The 26,189-nt window shown below is 35.9% G+C and overlaps 4 protein-coding genes and 1 pseudogene across 9 annotated transcripts; 2 read left to right on the forward strand and 3 right to left on the reverse strand.

The window, feature by feature from the left end:
- The first annotated feature begins 865 nt into the window (after window positions 1-865).
- LOC116110443 (RING-H2 finger protein ATL3-like) lies at window positions 866-2,310 on the forward strand. Its single transcript, XM_031396654.1, has one exon. It carries the CDS (start codon window positions 1,116-1,118, stop codon window positions 2,046-2,048), a length of 933 nt encoding a protein of 310 aa, XP_031252514.1. The 5' UTR covers window positions 866-1,115; the 3' UTR covers window positions 2,049-2,310.
- A 276-nt stretch (window positions 2,311-2,586) lies between these two features.
- LOC116110444 lies at window positions 2,587-4,874 on the reverse strand. 5 transcript variants are annotated; one of them, XM_031396656.1, is made up of 4 exons: window positions 4,629-4,874; window positions 4,419-4,503; window positions 3,956-4,074; window positions 2,587-3,729 (listed from the first exon to the last, which is right to left on the reverse strand). In XM_031396656.1, exons 3-4 carry the CDS (start codon window positions 4,037-4,039, stop codon window positions 3,331-3,333), a joined length of 483 nt encoding a protein of 160 aa, XP_031252516.1. In that variant the 5' UTR covers window positions 4,040-4,074; window positions 4,419-4,503; window positions 4,629-4,874; the 3' UTR covers window positions 2,587-3,330. The 5 variants fall into 5 exon arrangements, with proteins under 5 accessions (XP_031252516.1, XP_031252519.1, XP_031252517.1 ...); XM_031396659.1 differs by lacking the exon at window positions 4,419-4,503; XM_031396657.1 differs by lacking the exon at window positions 4,629-4,874 and having other exon boundaries at window positions 3,956-4,065; window positions 4,419-4,614.
- A 731-nt stretch (window positions 4,875-5,605) lies between these two features.
- LOC116110459 (ubiquitin-conjugating enzyme E2 34-like) lies at window positions 5,606-10,484 on the reverse strand. Of its 2 annotated transcripts, none has more exons than XM_031396673.1 (10): window positions 10,329-10,484; window positions 8,972-9,107; window positions 8,690-8,744; window positions 8,070-8,108; window positions 7,897-7,960; window positions 7,710-7,771; window positions 7,548-7,587; window positions 7,278-7,305; window positions 6,704-6,795; window positions 5,606-6,228 (listed from the first exon to the last, which is right to left on the reverse strand). In XM_031396673.1, the coding sequence occupies exons 2-10, from the start codon at window positions 9,026-9,028 to the stop codon at window positions 5,952-5,954; spliced, it is 714 nt and encodes a 237-aa protein (XP_031252533.1). In that variant the 5' UTR covers window positions 9,029-9,107; window positions 10,329-10,484; the 3' UTR covers window positions 5,606-5,951. The 2 variants fall into 2 exon arrangements, with proteins under 2 accessions (XP_031252533.1, XP_031252534.1); XM_031396674.1 differs by having other exon boundaries at window positions 5,952-6,228; window positions 8,972-9,099; window positions 10,329-10,471.
- A 2,385-nt stretch (window positions 10,485-12,869) lies between these two features.
- Window positions 12,870-17,964, reverse strand: LOC116110451 (annotated as a pseudogene).
- Window positions 17,965-22,363: 4,399 nt separating this feature from the next.
- LOC116110447 (pectinesterase-like) lies at window positions 22,364-25,716 on the forward strand. The gene is made up of 2 exons (XM_031396661.1): window positions 22,364-23,470; window positions 24,883-25,716. Exons 1-2 carry the CDS (start codon window positions 22,423-22,425, stop codon window positions 25,572-25,574), a joined length of 1,740 nt encoding a protein of 579 aa, XP_031252521.1. The 5' UTR covers window positions 22,364-22,422; the 3' UTR covers window positions 25,575-25,716.
- The last annotated feature ends 473 nt before the right edge of the window (window positions 25,717-26,189 follow it).

Consider the following 26,189-nt stretch of genomic DNA (forward strand, 5'->3'; position numbering starts at 1 on the left):
GGCTTACGTTTCAGAATTTGCAATGAAATAACGAGAGTTTTTCTTCTGTAATTAATTGTTGAGGCTGCATCACCTAAAATATGAAGGAATTCACATGAATCTTCATAACTAATACATTTCTCTGCTTCATGTTTTCTGGTCAACAAGGCACAACTGGGTCAACCTCTTTTAAGTCATTATCAAACGCGGCTTGAACCACATGCCTAAATTGGTTCGGTGGGTCGCCCCTATAGATTCTTTTGAAATGGTCTTCTCCAGTCATATAATCAATATATGGTTTGCTTCTTTTGTGTAGGATTTAGTAGGAATTCTAATTTCAGGATAAGGCAATTGCTAGTGAAGGGGTTTGCAATTTGTTAATCGGTATGTAACCCAAATGATTTGGACGAATTAAAAATAATACGGATAGATATACAATCTCATATTCGAGTTTCCGTGCAATTGTATTTAAATTTAAGATAAAGGAAAAAAGCTGCCACTAGTATTATATTATGCATCTTGCTTTTTAAATCATCGTTTAATTACTATATAAAACCTTAAAAGTAATGATACGAGTAGATTACACCTAAGGTTAAAAAAAATAAAAAAATAAAAAAATGAAGTTGGTCAATGATTAACCTAATACTTTTATGATGGCTATGTTTGTATTAATTAATTATTAGTTTTAAAATATAAAAATGAATTAATTAAGTAATAAAAACAAAAATAAAATTTAACTCTAAAGTCTTCCAATTCAATCCCTGCCCTTACGCCAAGAGTCATAGACATGGTAGAAGTCAAGAGAAGCAGCACAACACAAACACAAACACAAACACAATAGAAAAAGAAGAAACGTAACGAAATCACACAGATTTGGAATTGGATTTGGACCCAAATATCGTCATCTTCTTCTCTTCTTCCTTCCAAGAAAGTCCAAGTCTTTGATCTTTCATTTATTCTCTTCGAATGCTTGAGTTGAACCATTCTTCTTCAATGCTTGAATGATAACTCTTTCTAAAACCTCCATTTCCCACCTGCTTTTCTCTTCTTAAAACTCACCAAAAACTCAACTTTTCTTTCAGAATATACACTACAAACACAATCCTCAATTGGGTTTGCTTTGGTTGGAAAGAAAGATGGACGGCTCTAGCTCTAGCGATCGTGATACCTTCAACAGCTCACCTTCAGTGGAAATAACAGGCGAAATAATGGTGGTGGCAATTATAGTTCTTTTTGTGGTAGTAGTGTTTGTTCTTTTTCTTCATCTCTACGCCAAATGGTTCTGGTGGCGCATTGAACAACCACCTGCTCCGCCTTATTCACATCGCCAGCGTCGTCGTTTTGTCTTTGCTCCTGGCCAAGACCCTGCTTTCACTCTCCGAACTGGCCTTGACGCTGCCGTGCTCCATTCCATTCCTATGGTTACTTTCACTCCACAAGACTTTAAAGATGGACTTGAATGTGCTGTTTGTTTGTCTGAGCTTGTTGAAGGAGAGAAAGCTAGGCTGCTTCCTAAATGTAACCATGGCTTTCATGTTGAGTGTATTGATATGTGGTTCCAATCTCATTCTACTTGCCCGCTTTGTAGGAATCCTGTTGATCTTCAATGCTACAATTCCAGGGAAATGGCAGAGGTAATTGATAGTCAGTTTCCACAAGAAAATTCGGTTTCTGGGTCCTCAACAGAATCTCCAAATTTTCCTACTAATGTATTGTTTTGGGGAAATGAAACTCAAGTTAGTACTGGTGGTGCTTCTTTAGAAGAGGGTACTTCTTCTTCTTCTTCTTCTACTTCTTCTGAATCTTCATCATCTTCATCTTCATCTTCCTCTTCAACGTTGAATACAAGCAGGCGAGGTGAAATGTTAGTAATTGATATTCCTGTGACTATGAGTGAACATTTATCATCGTCTCCAATAAGATCTCCCGAGGAGGAGTTAAAGTCGCCCATGACAACAAGATTGAGGTCATTGAAGAGGCTTTTGAGTAGGGAGAAGAGGGTAAGTCCCAGTTGTAGTGGTGGTACTTCTAGTAGTTCTTGTGACATTGAACAGGTTAGGAAAGGATAGAATTTCAAAAGCAACTTGCTATTGAAGCATGCCTGAAGATATGATTGTATCTCGGCATAAATTTCTCAATTAAGAAAAGTGAAGAGTTTGCTGTCTATCCTTTGAAAATCAGAAAATGAGAGAGGAAGCAATTCATCTTCTTCAGAAGAATCATTTTGTAAAATTCTTTGTTTAAGTGTAAAGCCATTAAACCATGTGCTAAAAAAATTTAGCTCCTCATCAAGCTATGTAATTTACTTGTTCTGCATTTTATTCTTTGCAATGAATTCTTTTGTTGATTCCAAAACTTGTACAGTAAACAAGCTTGAAATGAAATGATAGTGTAACCTTTTCATGTAAAAATCGATAAGGTTTAAACCAATCCCTCCCCTGTTGTTGAGGAGCCTTTGAGGTTTCCATATGCATCACATTTCCAGATTTCCAAATTCTAGAGTCCAATTTCTTTGCAGGCTATCTGGATTCAATTAAAGAAAGGTGAAGAGGTCAGCAGCAGATTAATAGTCTATGGTTTACATAATCAATTATTTGGTATCTAGTGCACTATGTATAGACATATACCATCTATAACTATGGTGTTTGGACAGGCATGAACTCATCTCTTGAGTTATATTTCCATGAAACTTCATAACCTGAGGTTAAAATCTTGTAGACTTGAAGATAGTAAAAGTAATTGGTATACGGCTTTGTGAAAGCAAGTCTTAACTTCCTTCACAATACTTTGGTTTCTCTTTATGCAAATCAAGCTGCAAGGGCAAACATAAGGAGTCTTCATTATGTAAGTTAATGCTTCCTAAAACTGAAGCAAGAAACATTCCTTCTGATTTTATTCTTCATTCTTTTTCCTGTCTACCTTTTCTCCTGTTTCTTTTTTGACTAGCTATTGTGAGATACGGCTTTGACAGTCCAGGCTAAATATATTAGCAGGTTAAGAAGCAGTTTCCATGACTGGTTTTCTCAAGTTAATAAGAATAAACAAAAAGAAATTTCTCCATGACATGGGGATTAAACATCTGAGATCATTCAAAAATTGTGGAACAATTCTTGGAAAATTGAAAAAGAAAAATGCACTAGAGAAGCAAGGAATTAAGAACTACTTGCAATAGTTTAAGAAACTTTAAACAAAGACAACTTCAGTTTCAAGTCTTTTCCTATCAGATAATCCAACTGTATAACATTATCCAGTTTTAGGTATCAGTTGCTTTCTCCAACAACCAACATAAACTATGCTGACAAAATGCAGAAACTCCACCGTTGCAAGGTTTTGTCTTAGAGAAAAGATAAACTAAGTAACCAAATAAACAGGTCCATAGGACTTAACATGATGAGAGTCATTAAGCTGATCAAGACACATATAAGGTATCTCATTCTCCACTCTCTTGATGGGTTTGAAGAAGCTAGTGATTGGCCCTGATGTTGGACGCCTCATGTCATCTCCCCTACCACTGCCATATATTGGACCAGAAACATGACCCTTTCTCGGCTTTGAAATGTGAGAAGTATTTGCAGGTTCAGTGCAGGGTTTGCTCTTTTTCTCCACTTTTAACCATCGAAACAGAGAATTCTTCCATGATTTTTTGATCTTTTTCTCTTCTCCTATTTTTCCCTTCCTAGTTTCTTCAAAACATGTTGATGAGGCCTTAAATTTCATTTCTCTTGCATGTTGTTTTGCTTCTTCCAGGAACTGATGAAAGATACAACAAAAAGAAATTAAATTTCTAACCTGGTAGAAGAAATAGAAGAAACTCCAAATAAGTGAAATTTCTCTATGACTACAAATAGAGAACAACGTATGTCACAGATATACAATTTAACAATACTGAAATTATCCAAGTCTAAACGGCAAATCATAAAATTTAGTTTTACAGATCAATCTGCAACATCAAAAACTAAAAGAACAGATTGTTTACCTGTGAGAAATCAATCTGTGGATCAAACTCGTGGACACCATAATCACTTGTCTCATAGTCCAAGTGTATTGGAGAGTTCTTCATCGCTGCCTAAAAACTAGAAAACCTGACTACAAAAACTAAAACAAAGATGAAACAGTAAATAAAGAATCAGAAATAGAAAAACAACCAAGTTATAAGACCATCTTTAATGAGCTTGATAATGGCAATGCTCCAAGTTAAAAGAACAAGTAGCTGCTTAGAGAATTGGTGATATAAAAATACTAGAAGATGATCATGTGAAATTCGCAATTGTCTACCTTGAGTTTCTTCTTTAGTAAACAGAAAATACCGTGAAATGAAAATTATAATACTAACCATGCCAAAGATTCCATCAACTAGACCAAAAAAGGTAAAGGCCAACTACCAAACTGAAACCCGTTCAAAATTGTAAACTAAAGATTATAGTATCGAAAATAGATACCTTTTGGTAGCTGATATGGAGTGTAAGCTTTACTTAAGGTGTTCTTCAGCAAAGATAGTGGGGTTAAGAGGTAGGTGTATTCAAGCTGTTTTAATAGTTCAGTTGTTAGCTCATACAAGAAGCGATACTCAAAATCAGCAGAAATCTAGACAGCTAACAAAACTTTGAGAAAAGAATAAAGATAAATGGAATATAATCATGATGTCCTACCTCTCAATTATAAGTCTTGCTCATTAAGGCAGAAGAAACAATAAAGAATGAACAAAGGATATTGTGTTTGTTAGTAGCTATCATACTTTGTGTAGTATATAGAAAACCAGTACTCAACCTAACAAAGAGGACTCTGAAACCAGTTATGCTTAGGTATAGATATGAGTTTAAACAGACACAAAGGTCATATAATAGAGGAGAGAAAGACGGTATACTGGGGAAGGAATGTAAATGATGAAAGGTAGAGAAAACCTTTTAACTAAATGGATTAAACAATGACAATAAGAAGACAATGTATCATCATTAATATAATAATTGTGCCAACAAAAGGAATTAGAAAATGAAGCTTTATGAAGTTACGGGGATTAGGAATTGAATCCTTGCTCCATTTCAGGCGCATGTTTGGGACAATTGAGGCTTACTTTATTGAGTTTGGGAGAAAATTGCCAGCACAACTTGGTATGCATCTGTTTAAACTTGCGGGAGAAAAGGGAGGGAAAGATAGAGAAAGGAAAACTTGTTCTCGGGTAATCTTGTTTTGTACATTTAGTCGTTTTGATACATGTCATTGACTTAGTACCATAAAGGCAGAAGGCAATATCATTCTTTTTGCAGGAAATCATGTCAGGTTTTAAAGTCTAGAGACAATGGAACATGGTGACCCATATGATAATGTTTTCGAGGAAAGTGGAGAATTAACAAATCTTTCACTTATCAAGAATTGATTGAATCCTTTGTCCTGACATATTTCTGGGTAAGAGGAAAGCTAAAGTACATACTAGTCAGACGCCCCATCTCCTAAGATAAACTTGCACAAAATGACGTCAGATTGAGATTATGGCAATGTCATACACAGCATGACATGTTTCTTTACTGCTTCATCTGACATAGGACTCCATTAAGATTTACATTAGCTTCCGCGAAAAACACATCAAAATGAATCTAATAGTAATGCTCCCAGAGGAACAGATTACAACTTAACAAACTACATTGTTTGCATTCTAAATTCTGTGTCAAAAGAGAGAGTGTGAGAGAGATCACAAGTGCCAATCCACACACCAACGGAAAATTTGACCAAAAATATAGAATAACATCAGCAAACATGTTATGTTGGAACATTGATTTAACTACCAACATCAACATTAAAGGAGAAGCAACAGACCAGGGATCCAACTGGGCCTCTCCTTGGTGAAAATCGCTATACAGAAGTTATGCTTAAGTACATCACAAAACTAAGAAGCACAAAGGATTTTTTTTTTAGACTAGCAAAAGCCTGTATGTCCACTACCCACTATAGACTTATCAATTTTTGATCTAGATATATCAAAGTTGAAGTAGAGGCAATGCCATTACAACGCCAAAGATGGAAACCAGCAGCAACATCATCCAGGTTGGGAATGGCTGCTTATTGTTTCTTGTGGTGTCCTTCAGGGTATCTACAGTTTTCACGTCCTCCAAATTACCAACTTTTTCAACCTTGGGTTTGGAATTTTCTTCTTGTGGCACATCTGGCGACACCTGGTCCAAAACCTGCTGCTCTGCAAGCCGCTGCTGGTTATACTTCTCCACGTACTCTGGAAACATTTTCCTGAATGCCGCACTGTCAAGAAAGAAAACATTAGATTGAATTGCAATTAAAAAGTAGACTCCCATAAAAAATTCAGAAAGAATAATTTCATGCAGCATTTCACTTATCATAATCAAAAACTTATTTAAATGAACAAATTGGCAGGATTATTAAGCAAGCAACAACCAAGCTAAGGTTACAGGAAAATGCTACTCTATTCACTCTGTTATGAATCAAGTCAGATCCAGAGACAACTAGTTTAAACGCTAAATATAGATAGAACCCATATTTAGGCAGCAGTACGTAAAGAAATACAAGGGATATATTTTATCAGTGACCAGCCCTTACATGAAGAAATTTAAAATCAAAGTACGTTTACTCATCTCACTCCTAAGACACGTGCCTTAATCCCCAATCATAGGTGCATAGAATGTAGAAAAACAACTGAGGCAGTTCTATATCGTCTGAACCAGGAAGGCAAACAAAGTCCTTGGAACAATACACTTACTTCTTACAATTGAAAGCAAGAGATGCTTTGGCTAGACGCCGCTTCTCAGCAGGGGTCGAATTCACGCTGCCAGTGGTAGGACTAGTATCCATCTGCATAAGAAAAAGATAAAGCAACCCTACATTAAGAAACTTCACGAAATCCAGAAAAACGTCAGATATGCTTCTACAAAAAAAGTTCTTATAAAAGAGATTTCAGTTAAATTTGATTGAGATGCGCCAGCTTAGGCTTCAATTTGACAAAGGGAGGACTAAGAGATTTCCATTTTCAGTGCAAACAGAATCAAGTCCTAGTTAGCAGCCCAAATAAAGTTATTAATCTGTACAAGTGAAAGAACATAGTGTAGTTCAAAGCATTTCCTAGAAACAACCCTGTAAAATCATTCATTTTAAAGGTTCAAGCATGCCATCATGGTGTAAAAATGAGGCAGAAATAGCCTTCCAGTGACTGAAACTCACTACCAGAACAGACTATGCTTACCCCAGAACATTAATAATTAATTGAAACCTCAAGATGGAGGACAAAGGCAAGTAAGACATATAGCAACTAAGAGTCAAGTTACCAAAGAGCTTACCATGAACGAGAGAAGCCCCGTAAGTATGCTGCATTTGGAGAATATGAAGAGCGTCAGTCAAACAGGCGAAAAATGATATGATCTACGCAACTTAATATAAGAAATTTTATATGAGCACAAATAATAACAGTATCAGAAAAGAACATCACAAAAAGATCACATACAACTATTCTGTTTATTAGAACTTCCATACAGGCAACAGAGAAAGCAGGATCAAGATAATGGAAAAATATCACAACAATAAGTTACAGAACAACTCAAATTGCTTACCTTGATACAGACCACATAGGGTTCCAACTCTCTGGATGAACTGCAAAAGGTCAAAATCAGGCAAACGCAAAATTAACGTATTACAGATTCAGTTAACACTAATCCTCTATGGATAATTCAGTTAACACTAATCCTCGATGGATAATTCTCCAATATACTTACAGTCACTCATAGATAAGCAGATTTTCTTTTGTGTCATGAACCTTCCACTGGGAGTGATCATGCTACAGGGGAAGAAAAATGTTGTTTAATATTTAAACGAAATATTACCTAAGGGAGAAAGAAAATAAAAGACTCTAACAAGAATCAAAATATTTTTCCAAAAGTCAAGTAGCAAAAAAGAACATACGTGATTCCAGGAGGTTTATATGGATATTCCGGGGGAAATTTGATCTTTCCATAGTAGTATCCACCTTATTGCCAGAGGCAGAAGAATTTCCAATGTCAAAATTAGAATAATGGTCTCAGAGACTAGAAAGGGCAGCATATCATCATAAAAAGACAATTTTTGAAAAAACCAACCTGCAAAAGGTGTCCCTTCACTTCCCTCCAAGACATAATCTGGAATATCAAAATCTCAGTAATTTTACAAGTGTTGAAGACTTCCAACTCAACAAAGAAAATGAAGCAAAAGAGACCACAGAAGGAAACAGTTGCATGAAGAGAAATGGAAAATCACATAAAATCGTAACCAAATATATATATATATATATATATATGACAACCTCCATCCACTCTAAAAGCTAAACAAAACATAGAATCATCAGTGGCCATACAAATGATATCGAAATATTAAGCCATGAAACCTCACAACAGAACAATGAATTCAAAAGTAACAAAAATCCAGTAATAAACCAGCCTAATTATTAGCACTGAGTTAACCTATATATGAACTTTTTAACTTGATACCTAATCCTTCAGAGCCAATTCTTGATGATCAACTAGCAAGAATATACCTAAATTCACATTCTTTCCAGTTTTAGTGTCAGCTTATAGATGTACATAACATAAAATCAGTAGCTTGAGAAAGACAAAAAGACAAGGATTATAGCACCACTCAGAAGGGTTGAAGAAAATGATTCCACTAGATAAATTCAACACCTATCTGAACAACAAAATGGAGGAATTAAGAATAAACTTACGCCACTCAAGAATGTCATTTGGGGATGGACGTGCAACAACATGGGAGACTGGTTCCTACAAGTTAACAAGAGAAGATTTAAAAACAGGACAATTTTCTAGCATAGCAAATAAAGCAATGAATGTCTTAGGCCATTAGAAATGTTATCTTAAAAGAATACAGTCGAAAATGTAAAACAAAAGCAAAAATAAAAGTATACAAAACTAAACATCCACTACAAAGGATGCATATATTATTAATTCTCAATAAATATACAGAATTTCAGAAAGGTGGGGGCTCATACTTTACAGAGTGCTCTATATTCTTTCTGAAGACGCTTAACACATGCTTTCTCTGCCATCTCACAACTTCAAACTTATAGTAAAATAAAGTCAAGACCTTAGCTTCTCTTTTGTTTTGAGAACCTCCAATCTGTTGGCCTATATAAAAAGAGTGAAACAAGAAATAAATTGATTAGGCAGTTGCTAGACCATATAAACACCCAAAATAAATTCATCAAAAACTCTCCATTACATGGAAAGCCACTATTTATCAAACAAACAGGATTGGAGTGGAAAAAGACCATAAACTCTGATCCAGGTAAAGAATGTGCAACACAACTTCCACATAATAAGAACAAGATACCAAACCAATCCAAAGAAAAATAAAGATGAATAATCAAATATGCCATGGAAAAAAGTTGTGTAAGTCCACACAAGTGTTGTATTCAACACCGGCAAGGAGGGCAGGGCTACAAATGCATATCAATGAGTGTTTGCACACTTATGATATTGAACACATATACTAAACTATAAGTGTGGGTTTGTTTGCTTGTGGAAGAACTTTCTAAGGTGGAAGAACTAGTGATTACATGTAGGTGGAACTTATATAGCAAAATATTATTATAGCAACCGCAGCATGTTACACATACTTTTAGCATATGAAATTGCGTTCTCCCATAATTTTCTACGAAATTGCAACAAGGGTTTCATGTTCTCAAGTCTTTGGCACAGCATATTTCCCCAATTCAAATTTCCAACAGGAGCAATGTCCTGCAAGTCATAGTAAAAAAATCTCCTCCTTTCTTTAAGTAGCCAATTCCTACAACACTCAACCTTCCAATCCAGATCCTCATAAATCTACAATGCTACTCAACCGCACAACAAGGGTTCTAATAACTAAGTGATAATTCAGGAAAAAGCAAAAACACTAAGAACAGGTTCCTCTTTAGTTACATTACTCCATACCCAATCCTCAACAAATCCTAAATTTTTACCTTTTTTTCTTCTTCTTTCAATCTTCTATTTTCTACCCACAAATCCATAATAAACATAATCCAAAACCCATTTTGCACAAACAAAAACTCATCTTTGTATATATTTCTCTGTAAAAAATTAATCCCACAAAGAGGAGAAACCAACCCATCTGAGCAAAAAACCATTAGCACGAAGCATCCCTTTTTCAAATCACAACCCATTAGCATCAAGATCAAACATGGAAATCAATAAAAAAAATCAAACAAACCCATGATCCACAGCAACAAAAAACAAAAACAATTAAAAAAAGCAAACAGAGATCCATCTCAAACAACAATCGAGAACCCATCTGAAGCCAACAAAAGGGTGACAATCTAACAAAATAAAAGGGTGCCAGAAGCATACCAGGAGATTGTAGAAAAAGGGTTTAATGGGGCTTCAAATTTAGGGATGACATAACAGAGATGCTTTAGAGAAGCTCCGTAGACGGCTTTCGACGAAGACTCCTTAATGGAGAGTCAATTAATTAAAAAAAGCTTCAGTTTATTTCGTTTTATTTTCCGTATGAAAAGACCGTGCTAGCCCTGCATTTCTTCTTCCGTTCTTATGCCTTGCGTGGAGGATAGAATCATAGAACCGCCCTAGGTAAGGGTAAATTGGGGAAAGTGTTATTTTATTACTCTGAAAATCACTTTAAAAAAAAGCACTTTTTGTAGTCCAATTTATTATGATTTTATGAGGATTTTATCATGTTTAATGTGCTGGGACGTAAATGGATACCTACCTATTTAATAACTTTGGTTTTTCTTTCAACCATAAAATTCATATAATGATTTACTCTATTTTTCGTTGAAATATGAAATTGATGAAATTTGGGTTTCAAACTTGTTCATTTTCTTTGCTAAAGTTCATAACATTTAGTCTCACGTTCCCATCTTCATTAATTATCGGGGGAGACTAATACAATAATTCACCATTACGACCTTTTATTTAGATTGTGCGTTTATTCATATTATTTTCAATTCGTTTTAATCATTTGGACTATCTACATATGGTTAGTACTAAACCTTTATTAACGTTATTGATAGAAAAGTAATAGATCCAAATGGTTGGATCAAATTCTTTAACTTGTTACTTGTAAACACAGCTGCCTAAGACAATTTTATCATAAAGGGAACCAAATTAGAATGCGAAGATAGCAAGCAGTTTTGAGTGGTAAGTTCAATATGGTAGAGGGTGTTTCTACTTTCTAGAACATTTTACTTATTTTAATGCTTAAAACTTATATGACAAATAATTTGTCAAGTGTGGAGATAGCAATGGGTCTGATATTTTCAGGTACCCGACCCGGCCCGTCTTGAAAAAGTCGGGCTTTACCCGATGTTCGCGGGCTTAGGCTTGGGCTTGAGCCTGATTTTAAGGCCCGACCTCAAGTATGGGCTGGGCCTGAGTATGTCTTCAGGTTCGACCCGACAATTTTAGTATTAATTATACTAAATTACTCTTATACTATATATTTAATTACAATATTATCCTACATATATATACTCATTTTTCCCAAACCCTACATGGATGGATGGATGCACTTTGTGAAAAGTTATTAATATATTTGGTAAGTATTAAAAAATAAATTAATATTTAAAAATTGTTTCTAGAATTAAAAACATAAAAAGATTAATATTTATTAATATTTAAAAATTCACATTATAAAAATAGGTGAACTTGGGTCAGGCCTAAGATTACAAAAAAACCCGTCGGACCAAACTTGGGCTTTACCTATCATATCCTTGACAGGCTCGGGCCAAATCTAGACCTTTGTTATGAGGTTAGGCTTGGGTCTGGGCCAAGGGGTACTCGATCCCGGCACGGTCCATTGGCATCACTAGTAAAGTTTCAGCTGAAGCTTATGATGACAATTGACAAACAAGAGACTAAAATACAAAAAGCTGCTCAGTCTTCAAATGACAAACAAGGTCTCTGATTCTGCGGTCATCATATTCATATACATGTTCAAAACTTAGCTTCTTTTAATACATTTAAAAAGGGCAGGAGGCCTGCATGCATTTACACCAGAGAGAAAGTGAAATTAGGCACAAGGATAAGGATCACCAGCTGTTGGGTTAGCTACAGGTTTTGGACTTGTGGATCCAACACTGACCTCGGAACCCCTGATTTTTCACATTATCTTATTAACCTTTTTAAGTTCCCCAAAAAGTATTATCACGTGCCTCATCACATGACATTTCTTAAATATTTCCCCATTTACCAAAAATCTTATGGTCAGAGTTGGAACATGTAACAGTCAAACCTTAAGCACATGATCCCACTGGCTTTAGATCCCAATTAGATTTTTCAAGGTTATAAGTAACTTATCAAAACTGTTTCATACACATCTCCATGTTTCATCACTACACTAACCAGCAACTTTCCAACTTACACTTTCAGTTTTCAGTCTCAAGACTCAGTCAGCACAAAATACAACACACACCTTACCACAATGAAGCCTTACTCAATAGCAATGGCTTTTGTTCTTCTACTGCTTTCACTAATTCTATCTACTTGGCTTAGCAGAGCTCAAGCAGAGGGTCGTCCTATAGCAAAAGTGTCAACCATGGCTACATCTTCTCAAGCTCTCAAGGATCTGCAGGCAGAAAAGAAACATCCTTTCAAGAAGGTAGACTCCAGCTTTAGAAGAATTCCACCAAGCACATCAAATCCAACTCAGAACAAGTAATAAACTTCTCACACCAAAAGTTTCATGCCTCAGCAGCTTTTCCATTATTGACTTAGAGAGTGTGTTATTATGCCACGTCCAAACCCTCCATTAGATGGTGAAGGAAGTAGAAAACAGCAGTAACAAGATCTTTACAACATTCAATGTTCTTTATTTATTTGTTGTTACAGTAGTCCATTGAATAGTATTTCAGTTACCACAGGGGTCACATGTATTGCACTATGTAATGTATTTGACAGTTTTTGCTTCCACAACATGTTTAGTTTTGCTGTTAAATGTAAATTGTACAATTTTAGATGTTTGGAGAAAGAAAATTTCCAATTTTGTTAGAAAGGATTCTTACATACCAACCAAAACAAAATTTCAATCCGAGAAAAACTCTTTTCAACTAAAAAGAAAAGAGCATACACAACCATTTTTCTTTTGCCGCTCAATGAATCTCTCCAACTAAGTTACATTTATAACTCTATGCGATAGTCCTATGAGAATAGAGGCAAACCTTCAAGCTTTTAACTTCTTTGAGGACTTCAATGGCCTATCCTTTCTGCGTCGTTTCTTTACTGATCTGTCTTCAGAAAGAAATGGTTTTTCTGCACTTTCTGCTCCTTTACCAGATGCACCAGTATGCTCTGAAGCAACTAAATTCTTTTTCTTCTTCTTGTTTTTGCCTCTTGAGATGTCATCAGCCATGGCATGTTTGGCATGTTTCCCAGTTTGCTGCTCTTCTTTCTCTGGGTGCCGCTTCATGCCTGCCTTGGCCAAAGATGGCACAGCAGAATCGAGGGAATGATCAATCTCTTTCCTCATGTTTTTTATATCTAGGGAGTGAGACGTGTGCTTGGAAGGATCAGCAACGAAAGCTCCCTTTTTGAATGATTTAGTTTCACTTGAGCCAAATGTTGCATAAAATTCTTTATAAGTTGATTGCTTAGAGCTTTGTTTCAACTTCCACTGATCAGGCCGTGCAGCAAATCTGTTGTAATAAGAAAAGAGAACAAGCAAACATCAAAAACAACAATGGACCATAAGAAATTAAGCCCAAACAAACAGCACTTAATATTTCCATGTATTAACTATAGTTTAAGGTGTGTGGGGACTTACATATGGGTATAGACTAGGCATTGTTCATCATAATTATTATGAAGTCAAGAGATAGACCAAGTTATTCAAAAACAAACATGTAATAGGTCAGTGTGATAACCAGTATACAAGGTATAATATCTCACCCGTCAATGTCAAGTTTCCTAAGAGATAAGGGCTTGTTTTGTCTTGGATAACTCAGTTCGAACCGCTAATAACTCAGAGCTATGGACTCTCTTAATGACAAACTACCAGCTGTAAAGCACCTTTCCACGGTAAATGAACCAGATGAATGCGTTGAAAGCTCTCCAAAGTGTCCCGTAGCCTAAACAATGACAAATTGGAATTAAATTAGAATTGCTTCTAAATAGGAGTTCTACATTGAAGTCCACTAGAAAGAGGTGGTCTGGAGATAACAACAAGAAGAGTATAGCATTTCACATCAGAGCACGAAATATTTTCATCAACAATTGTGCTTCTAAGAATTCCATAATAAAAAAAGCATAGGTAAGAACTTCTTAAAGAAACAGAATAACCAAATAAAGTAGCATTACATACTTCAGAATTAATCTGTGCTTTGTTTCCAGAAGCATTTGAACCTAAAAAGGTTCAATAACTCGTGCTCCCCCTGCATCTTTTGCTGCTTCAAAGACATGATCAGCTTCCATGGATGTGATACTAGTGATGTAGGCTGTAAAATTCCTGCGAAACAGAAACACAAAACATGGCATTTTAAAACAAGAAATCATGTAGCAAACTGAGACTAGTTCAAGCTTTGATAATAAGCTCCAGAAGATACATGTCCAATGCTCATCTTTAAAGCAAGTCTCAGAGTCCTAAGCATCTGTTCTTTTACCATCATGCGAATTGCCAGCATATTTTGTACAAATGAGGCACACTTCACCATACTGTGTATGTGACACATGCATTTTTTTTCAAAATTTTCCACACATAATGTAAATCTACCTCTTATTGCACCATTATTATGTAAATGCCTTAATCTGTAGGCAACATATAACTGATTTTGTTACCTCTCCTTTGAGGTGTCATGTAAACAACATATCTATTAAGTAAAAAGTTCCTTTACACATATTAACCTCAGATGGACAAACTAATATTTATAGCAACAATTAAAAAACCAACGTAAATTCAATCAAGGAAAAGGAAAGGGGGGGGGGGGGGAGAAGAACTGAATAGGAACGGCTGCATACACTTCGAAATTAAAAACTGCTTGCAGAATCAGAGAACCAATGGCATGGATCTAAAACCATTTGGCCAATTCCAATTTGACTTGTCTTCACAGCTAAGGTAACTTCAAGAAACAGTATACGCGGAACGATGGATCTTGGGGGCTATTCGTCGAACCTACAGCAGCAGCAAACCCTGACAACACTGCCAAACAGGGAAAAAAAACATAATCATGGTTAAAATTAAGATTTGAATTTACACATCAAGAGAAGGTTCATGGGTTACTAATTTCCATTAATCTCTTAAATTGCACATCCTAGAAGACATTAAATATAGTAACTATAAGTTTATGCCAGGTTGATTAACATCAGAAGTTCAAATATACAGGCATACAAACCTAGAAAAGATGAAATGAATGGAACAATATTAAACCTTTGCTCATGAGTATGGAGTCTTTGACATGCGGCAATAAGAGCAGCAATAACCCCTGACCTCCCATTTCAAGAAGTTCCCTAAATTTTGCACAAGTTCCTCCAGATCAACTCCATCTAGTAGTCAAAAGGAGGGAAAAAAGAAAAAAAATTGTAGAAACTCAATCCACAAAGGTTGACCACATATAAAATGTAAAGGTAGCTGAGAAATAGGAAAATAAGTAGTACAAGAATTGTTGTAATTAGTTTAAGAAAATAAAAGAACTACTACTATGAAGACAAGTATAGCCACGATGTTATGGAAAACATACTTGATCTTGATCTCTTGCATGGGAAATCAATGCTTGAACAACAAAGTTTGCACACTGATGTGATGAAAGATGGAACAACGAATTTCTGAAAACTTTTGTGAACATTTCATATATATGGTTTCGGGAGCACTTCCAAAATACTGCAAATTTTTTGGAATTTTAGCAAACAAAAAATAAGAAACTGGTACATGTTCACAAACAGATGAAGAAATTATGATGGTAAGCATTCAGTTGCTGTTATATCTATATGATAAGTCTCATAACCATTTATGCCATCAATATAAAAAACAAGGAAGAGGATTCAAAATTTTATCAGTTAAATGAAGATGTTCTTTGAAAAGATGGACTTTCTCAAAGCGGTGGTGTACGTTTCGAGCTAATAGAGTTTATCACATAACAGACATGATCAATAGAAGCATATTCAAGGGAATTAACTGTAGCATCAGGACAAACAACACATCTCAATGAAAATTGAAGCAGTCTAATTTGGTTGTGATTACAGCTATAAAAAGCATACTGTCATATGACTTTCTTCTCTTTGCTGATGGATTACTTATTTCATCGATTCAAATCATATGTGGGGACAATACACACACATACAGACAAATGATACATGAAATTAATAAAAGGCAAAAACAAACATAACAATACCAGGACAGGTTGCTTACCTCCATTAAATGGCTATATGCAGTTTTTCATCAAGTCTACAATGGTACTACAAACAGACATATCTATGAAGTTCTTCTGCTATATTCTCTTTCTTGCAGCCAAGAAGTACAGGAATTATCTTAAGCAACTCCTCATCATGCCCAATATAGCTTCAAAGCTGTTTGCCAAGAGAAAAAAAAAATGTCACTGGCATTATAAATTCAGAAGTACTATAATTCCCAAATTAAAATATTATTAGAAGAAATGACGGGTATGGAATAAAGAAATGACAAGATACGGAATGAGAATTTACAAACAGAAAACAAAATTGTAGCACAGACCTTATCGTATAAAGAACAAGTTATTGTGTAAAGAACATTAAAGAAGAGCATTTAACATGTATTGTATAAAGAACAATAAAGAACAGAATTTATTAACCAAAAAAACTAAACCAGGAGAAGTTTATTTTCAAACTGAATCATTGTTCCCATCCTTGATAAACTATCACAAACTTTATCTATAAAGAATATTAAGAGAGAATTTAACATGTTAAAACAATAAAAGAAACAAAATATTGCTTAAACATATTTCCATTTCAGAAAATTAGTTGGATACCGAACAGAAAATTTAAGGACTCAGAAACAGGTCCCAGAATCATATACTCAATTCGAAGTTCTAGATTCTCATATATCTTCACATCTAGATAAAACATCTCAAGGCTCATTTGATCATGCTAGTCAAGTATGGTAAAAATGGACATTTGATTCAAAATTACAACAGCTTACTTATTCATTATATGTTTTAACAATGAAAATAATCAAACCAGAGTAAATGTCAACATGCCTGCAAAACCAAACTGCTGTACTGATCAGTTTGCCGTGTTTATGTCTTTCTTGGAACATTTTAATACCCTGATATAAGGAGCTTCAATAAATCTGGAAATAATGGGTGGGGATGTGGGAAATCATTTCCAGATGATTGAAAGGCATTCAAATTTAACCGCTCTGCAAGAACAGCTGACGGCTTTGCCCGATGAATCTGAGGAATTAATGGTACTCCTTTACAAAGACAAAAAAGACTCCGAAGGACATGAGATCCATAGCAATTACACATCACATCGACAGCATTGCTAACAATCACCTAGCAAGATGAAAAGAAGAAATAAACAAAAATGATAAGCAGAAATCTATTCCTAAAGTGCATATGTCAATTGACAGTAAAGACTGCAGCAAAACTAAAATTCATAACCTTATCTTGACATGAAAAACATCAGATACCTTGCATATCATAGTTTGAGTCTCTTCGACAACAGAATAGTTCTGTTATCTTGAATATGCACAGCTAAAGACTTGAGAGCTGTCTCATACATGAGATCCAGATCTATCCATAGCAATAGCAGGAAGACCTTTGCACAGCCTCGGAGGAAACCACAAAGGTGGTCCACATCACAGCCTTCAAGGAGTGTCTGCAAAGTGACTTATGATGTAATCAGTTGCAAGTTCAAACTCTTTCTCTAGTTTCCTCAAGGGCATACGACTAAAACTGATGCTCCTCCAAATCAGCCTCATTACTTTCAAAAAGATTTGCAATCTCGAAAAGTATTTTGCTAAATCAGGGTCAACCTGCCTACAAAGATAATCAATTTGCATACGTGATTACATCGGCCACCATCCAAATTGATTATTAACAATGGTTAAAAACACATGACATGAGTACATTATATCAATCTCAAAACCCAAATGATGTAGAGCAAAAACTACGAAAATCATCATTAATTTAAGTAAACAAGTAGCAATACCTAAAAACCGATGTTTGTGGCTGCGAAGTATGATGTTCCAAGATTTGTGGGACTTTGCTGTTCCATCATAGCCATGCCCAGATACATTTTTCTTAGAAGTACAGCATCAAAACCGAAACTTCCTTTCTGGCCTTCCTGTTCAAGTTCTTTTTCTTCCAACCATGTTTATATGATTTATCATCCTCACCCATCAAGCTGTCCTCCACTGAATTATGGATTCTAGGTCTCTTTGATGGTAAAGCTTTTGAGCCAACAGAAACCATCCACACCCTGACACAAAAAACTTCCTTAGTAATAACCCCTACAGATAATTTAACCAGGTTAGTCATAAGTAAGAGTATGACGCAAAGTATAACACTAAACAATGTGAGCAGAGTTTCGCTTATCTCCTTTTTTATTTGGACAGAAACAATCAACAAGTTTTGCTTTTAGAAATTATGATGAAATCAAAACTCAAAACCATGGCAGAGTATAACTTTACAAACTACTATAACAGATACGAAAACTCCAATATAACAATACCTCTAGTGGGAATCATTAAATAGTTAATGCTACAATTTAACTCAAGTTACAACAAGCTACCTCAACACCAACTCGAATAAGATTATATTAAAACAAATAATTATTGCTCACCAAGACCAAATTTTCAATTAACAAAAAGCTCAAAGTAAATAATTTTCGGCTTTTCTCATTGATTTTAATCCTCTTCCCCCCCGTCTACTTGATAAGGTCTTTCTAATAGAACGAAGATAGGTTATGCAACTTAACACTTTGAAAGCCACTACCTCGCTATAAAATTTGTTAAAGAAAACAGAAAATTAACACAAACCCAAATGAAACTATAGTAATCTAAGTTTCTTCATTCACCTTTAAATTGGAAGCATAAAAAGCAGCCAATCTTGTAGCTGTTTCAGTTCACAAAACCTAAGCGCGCAAAGGGATGAGTCAGAAGACCGAGTTAGAAGGAAATCTTTCTGAGTCTGCTAGCAAGCAGCGAGCGAGAACGCTTTCTGAAATAGAAAGACGACTAAAGTGTATATGTTTACTTCTTTTCGCCAGCTTTCATTCGAGATTGGATGATGGAAAACTAAGCTTCGCCTTATTTCTTTTTTCTTTCGAGTAAGCAAGTGCAGTGAGAAAACAAGAGCAAACTGGAGCGTGGCTGAACTCTGTTGCTAGGTAAGGCTTCATAGTGGGCTGGATTCAGGCCCATTTTTATACAACAAGCCCAATTAATAGGAAGGCCCATTTGAGAGAATTAAACCCAATAAGAACATGTAATTACCTCTCAAGCCCAATACTTGCATTTCTTTGTCATTATTATATAAATTATAATTAAATATTAAATGCTTGTTTCTTTTGAGGAAGTTCATCATTATTTGCTTTTAACAACTTTGACGAAATTAAATTATTAAATAAAGGGAAACACAAAACGTGGTGGAAACATTATTAAGCCCTTTTCTTCTCTCTTTTTATTATGTATCTTTTTTTTATATATATAATTATAGATGGGGTCTGTGTATCACCCAAGGGGTAAAGAGGTCAACTTGGATGTCGGTAGTCAGAAGGCATGGTGGTGTTAGGAACTTAGGATTCTCACATTGAAAGGGAGAGAGATGGACATGTGGTTTATAAATGGGTTGGACACCCTCCTTTGACAAATCGGTTTTCTAAGGTAAGATTTACCCAACCACCTAGGCATGGTTTATAAATGGGTTAGACACCCTCTCTTCACAAAACAGGTTTTTCAAGAAAAGTTCTACTCAACCACCTAAGCCTTTGACATAAAGTTTATACTCATTCCTATCAATTGATATCAAAACACGTGACAACCAATTGACCTTAGGTTTAGGCTACCACCTCAACGAAATCTTGTGCCCACATGACAACGTCTACGTGGAAAGCTAACCGATTGACCTTGGGCCCGGGCTACTACCCCAATGAAAGGCTCATTGCCCATTTTTAAAAGTTAGTTTAAGGAAGGGACAATGAGTATTCTACTCAAACCTTGAAAGACTTAGTGCTTATTCCTAAAAACTAGTTTAAGGGAGGAAGGATATTATTAGTAGTAGTAGTAGTAGTAGTAGTAGCAGTATGCAATATATGAAAGCGAAGCAAAAAATAATGGGTAGGTATGTGAATATGTGAATAATTGCAATTAATATCATAAGGTTTTAATTTAAGTAATATGTTATTATTATAGGACAAAAGAATACAATAAGAGAGAAGATAAAAGAGTAATGGAACGTTATATATATAGGAATCATATGAGTAGGTCAATAAAGATAAAAGCTTAATAAATAAGAGTATATGCATTGTTTGGAATAATCAACAACCGAGATTGGCGGCATAGAAAACAAATTAAGTTATTGAATTAAGATTTAAGAATACAGACACCGACCAATAATTGATGTTTATTTGGGTTTGATTATTGACTCAAGAACACAATTTTCGCAGGCAGATCAGTTGAGTAATTAGCGTCTGAAATCAACAAGATCTTACACGTTTGTCGTTTCGGTGGTGGCTACCTGTCTACCTGAATATTATAGAATGTGTAAACTTCCAATACGACAACGCAAGAGAAGACAAACATATTAACAATCCCATAGTTTTCAAGTTAATTACTGTGAGCAGTTTTATTTTTTCATACCATACATCATGCATGCTAGCTCTACTTCCATGCAAATTCCACTACTGTTTTAGTACACTGACGCTGTTCAGTGTTACTGACTATGAAAAACCTCTCGATGGAAGCTACACCGTCGGAGAGCTCTACAACACCGCGCTAGTATCAGAGTAAACTAAAATGATTTGTCCAACGCAGAATTGTAAGAGGTTTGATTTCTACACTGCTCGAAACCTGTAATATGACACAGTTAATACTCCTTTTATCAGTAAACTTCTCTCTTGGAGATGACTTTATGTATTTGTGTAATCATATATAATATTTCATGTTATGTGTACAATGTATTTAGAGCTGAGTATAATACATGTTGGTAAGCAGAAGAAAGCTGGAATATATGAAAGGAGGGAGGCTTAACTTGGTATCGATTCTGAAAGCTTGTTTGTCGGCAATGATGATTGTATATGTTACCCCAATTAGTTTACTTATCTAATCTACTTTAAGAAACTTTACTATATATAACTAGCTACTTGCTCCTTTTTCTCTATCTTGTTGTATAATTTATATATATGCTGGGGGCGCATGCCAGATTTAAACACGTTGATTAAAATAATTAATTGAGGATAGGAAAGGAGGTGATGATAGCTGGACATCATGTCTCTAGCCAGCCATATATTGAGTACCACTCCCACACTTGACCCCAGTGAGCCACTTTTTGTTTTGTTTTTTATCACCCATATGCATTTCAAAATTGTGCAGCAATGGAACCTGTGGTGGCTAATTGCTTCTGAAGCTGGAGGTGGAGGGCCATATAGGCGGCTTAAAGCTTTAATTATCAGACCAAGCCTCTACTTTATTTGAAACATATAAAGTAGAGGGTGATTACCTTGCCCAACTCATATGGATTATATCATTTTAGGTTGCATCAGCATCTCAAGCTTTGGTATCCAATGCTTCATGAAAAGAAAAAGATTGGTCTAAAGAAGCCACATTAATTGTTGCATTTCTGCGAAGCCATGATATATTACTTAAAATATCGAAAAGCTATCAAGAAAATACTCCAATATTCATTCATTGGTTGATTGCCATAAATAATACAATCAAAGACCTCAATTAAAGAACCCTCATCAGAGATAAAATCCCACTTGAAATGAATGGAATAATAATGTTTTATAAATGAGGGAAGAAGAAAACTATTTGGCTACCTCTAGCTCTCCACCAGTAGGTGGCAAAGGCATGGCAGCTTCTTTCAATCTTGTCAGAGGACTATACTATAGAAGAATATTTGATAGAGATGATAACCATAATTAAGATAAAAAAGACAAAAACATTCCAACCCTGTTTCGGTAAAGAAAAAGAACCACAAATTGTAACGTGGGGACAGCGGGGGCAAGGGCCTACATGAAAAGAACAATTTTACTTTTATTAAAATATATAAAGAGAAAAAGATGCATCTTATTAAAAAGGTTTTGCTAGTTGTAATGTCCCTTAATTATTAGAGGTATATTTATACAATAAGAACAAATACTATACTGTATATGCAATAAAAAAATAATTGCCCCTCAATTGAGTCAAATTGAGCCACCTTTTAATTCCCTCTCACTCCCTATTTATACATGCATGTTAGTTCATCAAATTGTCCCATCCATTACTACACTCTCCTTCTCTCACTTTCTCCCAAGAAAAATGACTCAAATCAAAGAGTTTTTCACCAAATTTTCAAATTCTAGCAAACACATTTCCTCCTCAAACAAAAACAAGAAATTCTTTTGGGCTCTTTTTGCAACTTTGTTAGTTGTTGCTGCTGTAATCGGCATTGTTGTTGGAGTGAATTCACATGAATCCTCCGACTCTCAGCCTCATCATGGGATCCTCAAAACCTCATGTAGCAGCACCAGGTTTCCTGATTTATGCTTCTCAGCGCTTGCCAATGTCCCTGAAGCCGCCCAGAAAGTGACCAGCCAAAAGGATGTCATTGAATTGTCTCTAAACCTCACCACCACCACCGTTGAGCACAACTATTTCACCGTCGAGAAGCTTCTCGCCACCAGGAAGAAGCTCACCAAGCGTGAAAAGACTGCTCTCCATGACTGTCTCGAGACCATAGACGAGACTCTTGATGAATTGCGCAAAGCTAAGGAGGATCTCCAAGAATACCCTAATAAGAAATCTCTAACGCAACACGCTGATGACCTCAAAACCTTGTTGAGTGCCGCCATGACCAACCAGGAAACATGCCTTGACGGGTTCTCTTACGAAGATGCTGATAAAAAAGTGAGGAAGGCACTGTTGAAGGGCGAGGTTCATGTTGAGAAAATGTGCAGTAACGTGCTTGCCATGATCAAGAACATGACAGACACTGATATTGCAAATGAGCAAAAGACGAGCAACAGGAAGCTGAAGGAGGAGGTCGTGGATGAAAGTGGTTGGCCGTCATGGTTGTCGGCTGGGGACAGGAAGCTGTTGCAGTCATCAACGGTGACACCAAACGTGGTTGTGGCAGCCGACGGAAGCGGAAACTATAAGACTGTGTCGGCTGCTGTGGCGGCTGCACCGGAGGGAGGCAGTAAGAGGTACATTATCAAAATTAAAGCAGGTGTTTACAGAGAAAATGTGGAGGTGCCGAAGAAGAAGAAAAACATAATGTTCATCGGAGATGGAAGAAAAAATACGATCATTACCGCTAGTAGAAATGTGGTTGATGGAAGCACAACATTCAACTCTGCTACAGTTGGTAAGTCTCCTAATAATTCAAACTATTTACTAGCTAATTGCCATCATCTAATTAATGTGGTAGATTTATTCAGCAAGAGTTTAATACGTGTAGCTAAATGTCAACTTAATATCATTAAAAACCAGTTTGAAATTAAGATCAACCACATACCAACCAATGGACACAGTTGGTGGTGTTAAAGATTATGTTTGAAAGTATATTATAGAAAAGATGAATTCAACCAAACAACTGTGTGATGTCAAAAACATATCAACTGATATCTATATATTTTAGGACTTTCATGGCACATTCTGGATATATGATGGTCCTGAGATTAATTTAACGGTGCTTTACAATTCCAGAACGGTGATATAGATAGCCAGTAGACACCCTTATCCATTGATGACTAAGTCTCCAACAGTCAATTTAAGAGGTGGTATGGGCATTAAATCCATTTGGTGCAAGTTGTTACCCATAAAATCTGGGTTTCAGGGTCCACCAAATTGAGAAAATTTAGAGATGAATTTGGGGAATGAATAACACATCAACTCAAGCACATGGTTGGTCTTGTTCTCTTTTCCAAAAGTCAATTATTTGAAAATTTGAAACGAAACTTCCCATTCATTCCAATCTTTTCTATTTCTCTTTCTTCTTGTCGTCTCTTTCACAATCTGACACATTCTGAACAAAACCAATACGCTCGATAACCCTTGTTCATCTCTGCATAAGTATCTAGCTTTATCTTAAATATTCTGATTGCTATGTCTTTATGTCTCTGTGCTACCTGCTAGCTTCTGCATCTGTGTCTAAATAAAGTTGATATGGTGAAAAAGAGTAAATGGTTTACAGCTACCTCAGAATATATGCATTAGATTGCTTTATCTTAATGCTGTCTTCTTTTATTTTAAACTTTTTTGACTTTAATCTGCCATCTTTCCCGCGTAACCTTTTCACATGGCTAAAACTTGACTGTTGAACTTGAAATTGACCGGCACTCTATTTGTCTCTTTGTTCACATGTCTGTTGTCTTTAGCTTTTGTTCTTTTCTGTGTACATAATAGTTGATTTTTCTCCTCTTTAATTCACATTTATTCACTTAACTATACATCATAATCAGATAGTAACATATGAGAGACTAAAACAAAAGTACTCCACCCTTTAGTTCCTTGGTGGGATGGGACTAATATTAATGACTTATTCCTAATGGAAAACTCCACAGAGCTATTAATTTCCATTTTCATTCAAGTTTATTCTCCCATGAACTTGCGTCAAAATCTTTTGAAGAAACTGTACTATGTTTTGGTTGAGTGTTGTCCATTCATGTTGGATGCTTTAGCAACTTTACCTGCAATATAGTTTGCTTTTTTTAACAAACATAATTGATCACATTGATCCTCAATAATTAACTGGATGTGTTTCAATGGCTTCTACAGCTGCTGTTGGAGAAGGGTTCCTAGCCCGAGACATAACCTTCCAAAACACAGCCGGTCCTTCGAAGCACCAAGCAGTTGCTCTCCGTGTGGGGGCTGATCTCTCTGCATTTTACCAATGCGATATGTTGGCATATCAAGACACACTCTATGTTCACTCAAATCGTCAATTCTATATCAACTGTTTAGTAGCTGGCACTGTCGACTTCATCTTCGGCAATGCGGCCGCCGTGTTCCAAGACTGTGACATACATGCCCGAAAACCCAATTCAGGCCAAAAGAATATGGTCACAGCCCAGGGAAGAACCGACCCTAACCAAAACACAGGCATTGTCATTCAAAAAAGTAGAATTGGAGCCACTTCTGATTTGCTGCCTGTTCAGAGTAGTTTCCCAACTTATCTTGGAAGACCATGGAAGGAGTATTCAAGAACAGTGATTATGCAATCAGCTATCAGTGATGTGATTCAGCCTGCTGGTTGGCATGAGTGGAGTGGTAACTTTGCGCTAAGCACATTGTATTATGGAGAGTATCAGAACAGTGGTGCTGGTGCAGGGACTGCAAAGAGAGTTACATGGAAGGGATTCAAGGTGATCACAAGTTCAACAGAGGCACAACAGTTCACTCCTGGTAGCTTCATTGCTGGTGGTAGTTGGTTGCGGGCAACTGGATTTCCATTCTCTCTTGCTCTGTAAATTTATTAAAATTGAGCATGTGTTGCTAGCTTTCCAGTGGATCCATCTTTTTTCCTTAGGATTTGGGTGATTGTGTTGTGCGGTCATGGTTGTAATTGTTGCTCATTAGTTAAGGGTATTGCAATTGCGCCCCCTTCTAAGTATAAAAGAAGAATTTAACATAGTCTCGTATTTTATTAAATGGATTGATTAAACTTCGTCAGTGTAAGCTAGCTATTCCATAGAAAAAGAAATATTTGGGCTGAAGCAGGCATACTCATTTTAGCCCAATTTAAAGTAAGCCCTGAGATTGGCAGTCAACCACTGTCTGTGTGCTTCTCCAAATGGGCATATTATTATATAATGCAATTTGCTAGCTGAATTGTAAGTTGTGTTTGCTCCTTTCTTGGTTGGGTAGGGGCACTAGATTACCTTCACAAAGGGGCAAGGTTCAAAGCTACTCAATTGCTAAATCATGTTAAATAAGTATACTGCAGAGCAGACAGTTAACTTGTTTAGTTTAGAAGAGTATGGTGTCAATCGTAATGGAATACAATGTATAGTTTGATACCGTGTAGAACTTAAATCATGCCACGATTGTACTACAGAATCACGTCCGTGTACAGCGCAAAACCT

Source organism: Pistacia vera, unplaced genomic scaffold, assembly GCF_008641045.1.
Source record: "Pistacia vera cultivar Batoury unplaced genomic scaffold, PisVer_v2 Contig602, whole genome shotgun sequence".
Lineage (NCBI taxonomy): Eukaryota > Viridiplantae > Streptophyta > Magnoliopsida > Sapindales > Anacardiaceae > Pistacia > Pistacia vera.

Coding starts and splice junctions, on each gene's coding strand:
- LOC116110444 (XM_031396659.1), bottom strand. CDS start 4,039: ATGAAGAACTCTCCAATACACTTGGACTATGAGACAAGTGATTATGGT. Junction 3,730..3,955: donor CACAGATTGATTTCTCACAG/GTAAACAATCTG, acceptor ATCTTTCATCAG/TTCCTGGAAGAAGCAAAACA.
- LOC116110459 (XM_031396673.1), bottom strand. CDS start 9,028: ATGGCAGAGAAAGCATGTGTTAAGCGTCTTCAGAAAGAATATAGAGCA. Junction 7,306..7,547: donor CCTATGTGGTCTGTATCAAG/GTAAGCAATTTG, acceptor CTCCAAATGCAG/CATACTTACGGGGCTTCTCT. Junction 6,229..6,703: donor CTTGCTTTCAATTGTAAGAA/GTAAGTGTATTG, acceptor CTTTCTTGACAG/TGCGGCATTCAGGAAAATGT.
- LOC116110447 (XM_031396661.1), top strand. CDS start 22,423: ATGACTCAAATCAAAGAGTTTTTCACCAAATTTTCAAATTCTAGCAAA. Junction 23,471..24,882: donor ATTCAACTCTGCTACAGTTG/GTAAGTCTCCTA, acceptor TGGCTTCTACAG/CTGCTGTTGGAGAAGGGTTC.
- LOC116110443 (XM_031396654.1), top strand. CDS start 1,116: ATGGACGGCTCTAGCTCTAGCGATCGTGATACCTTCAACAGCTCACCT.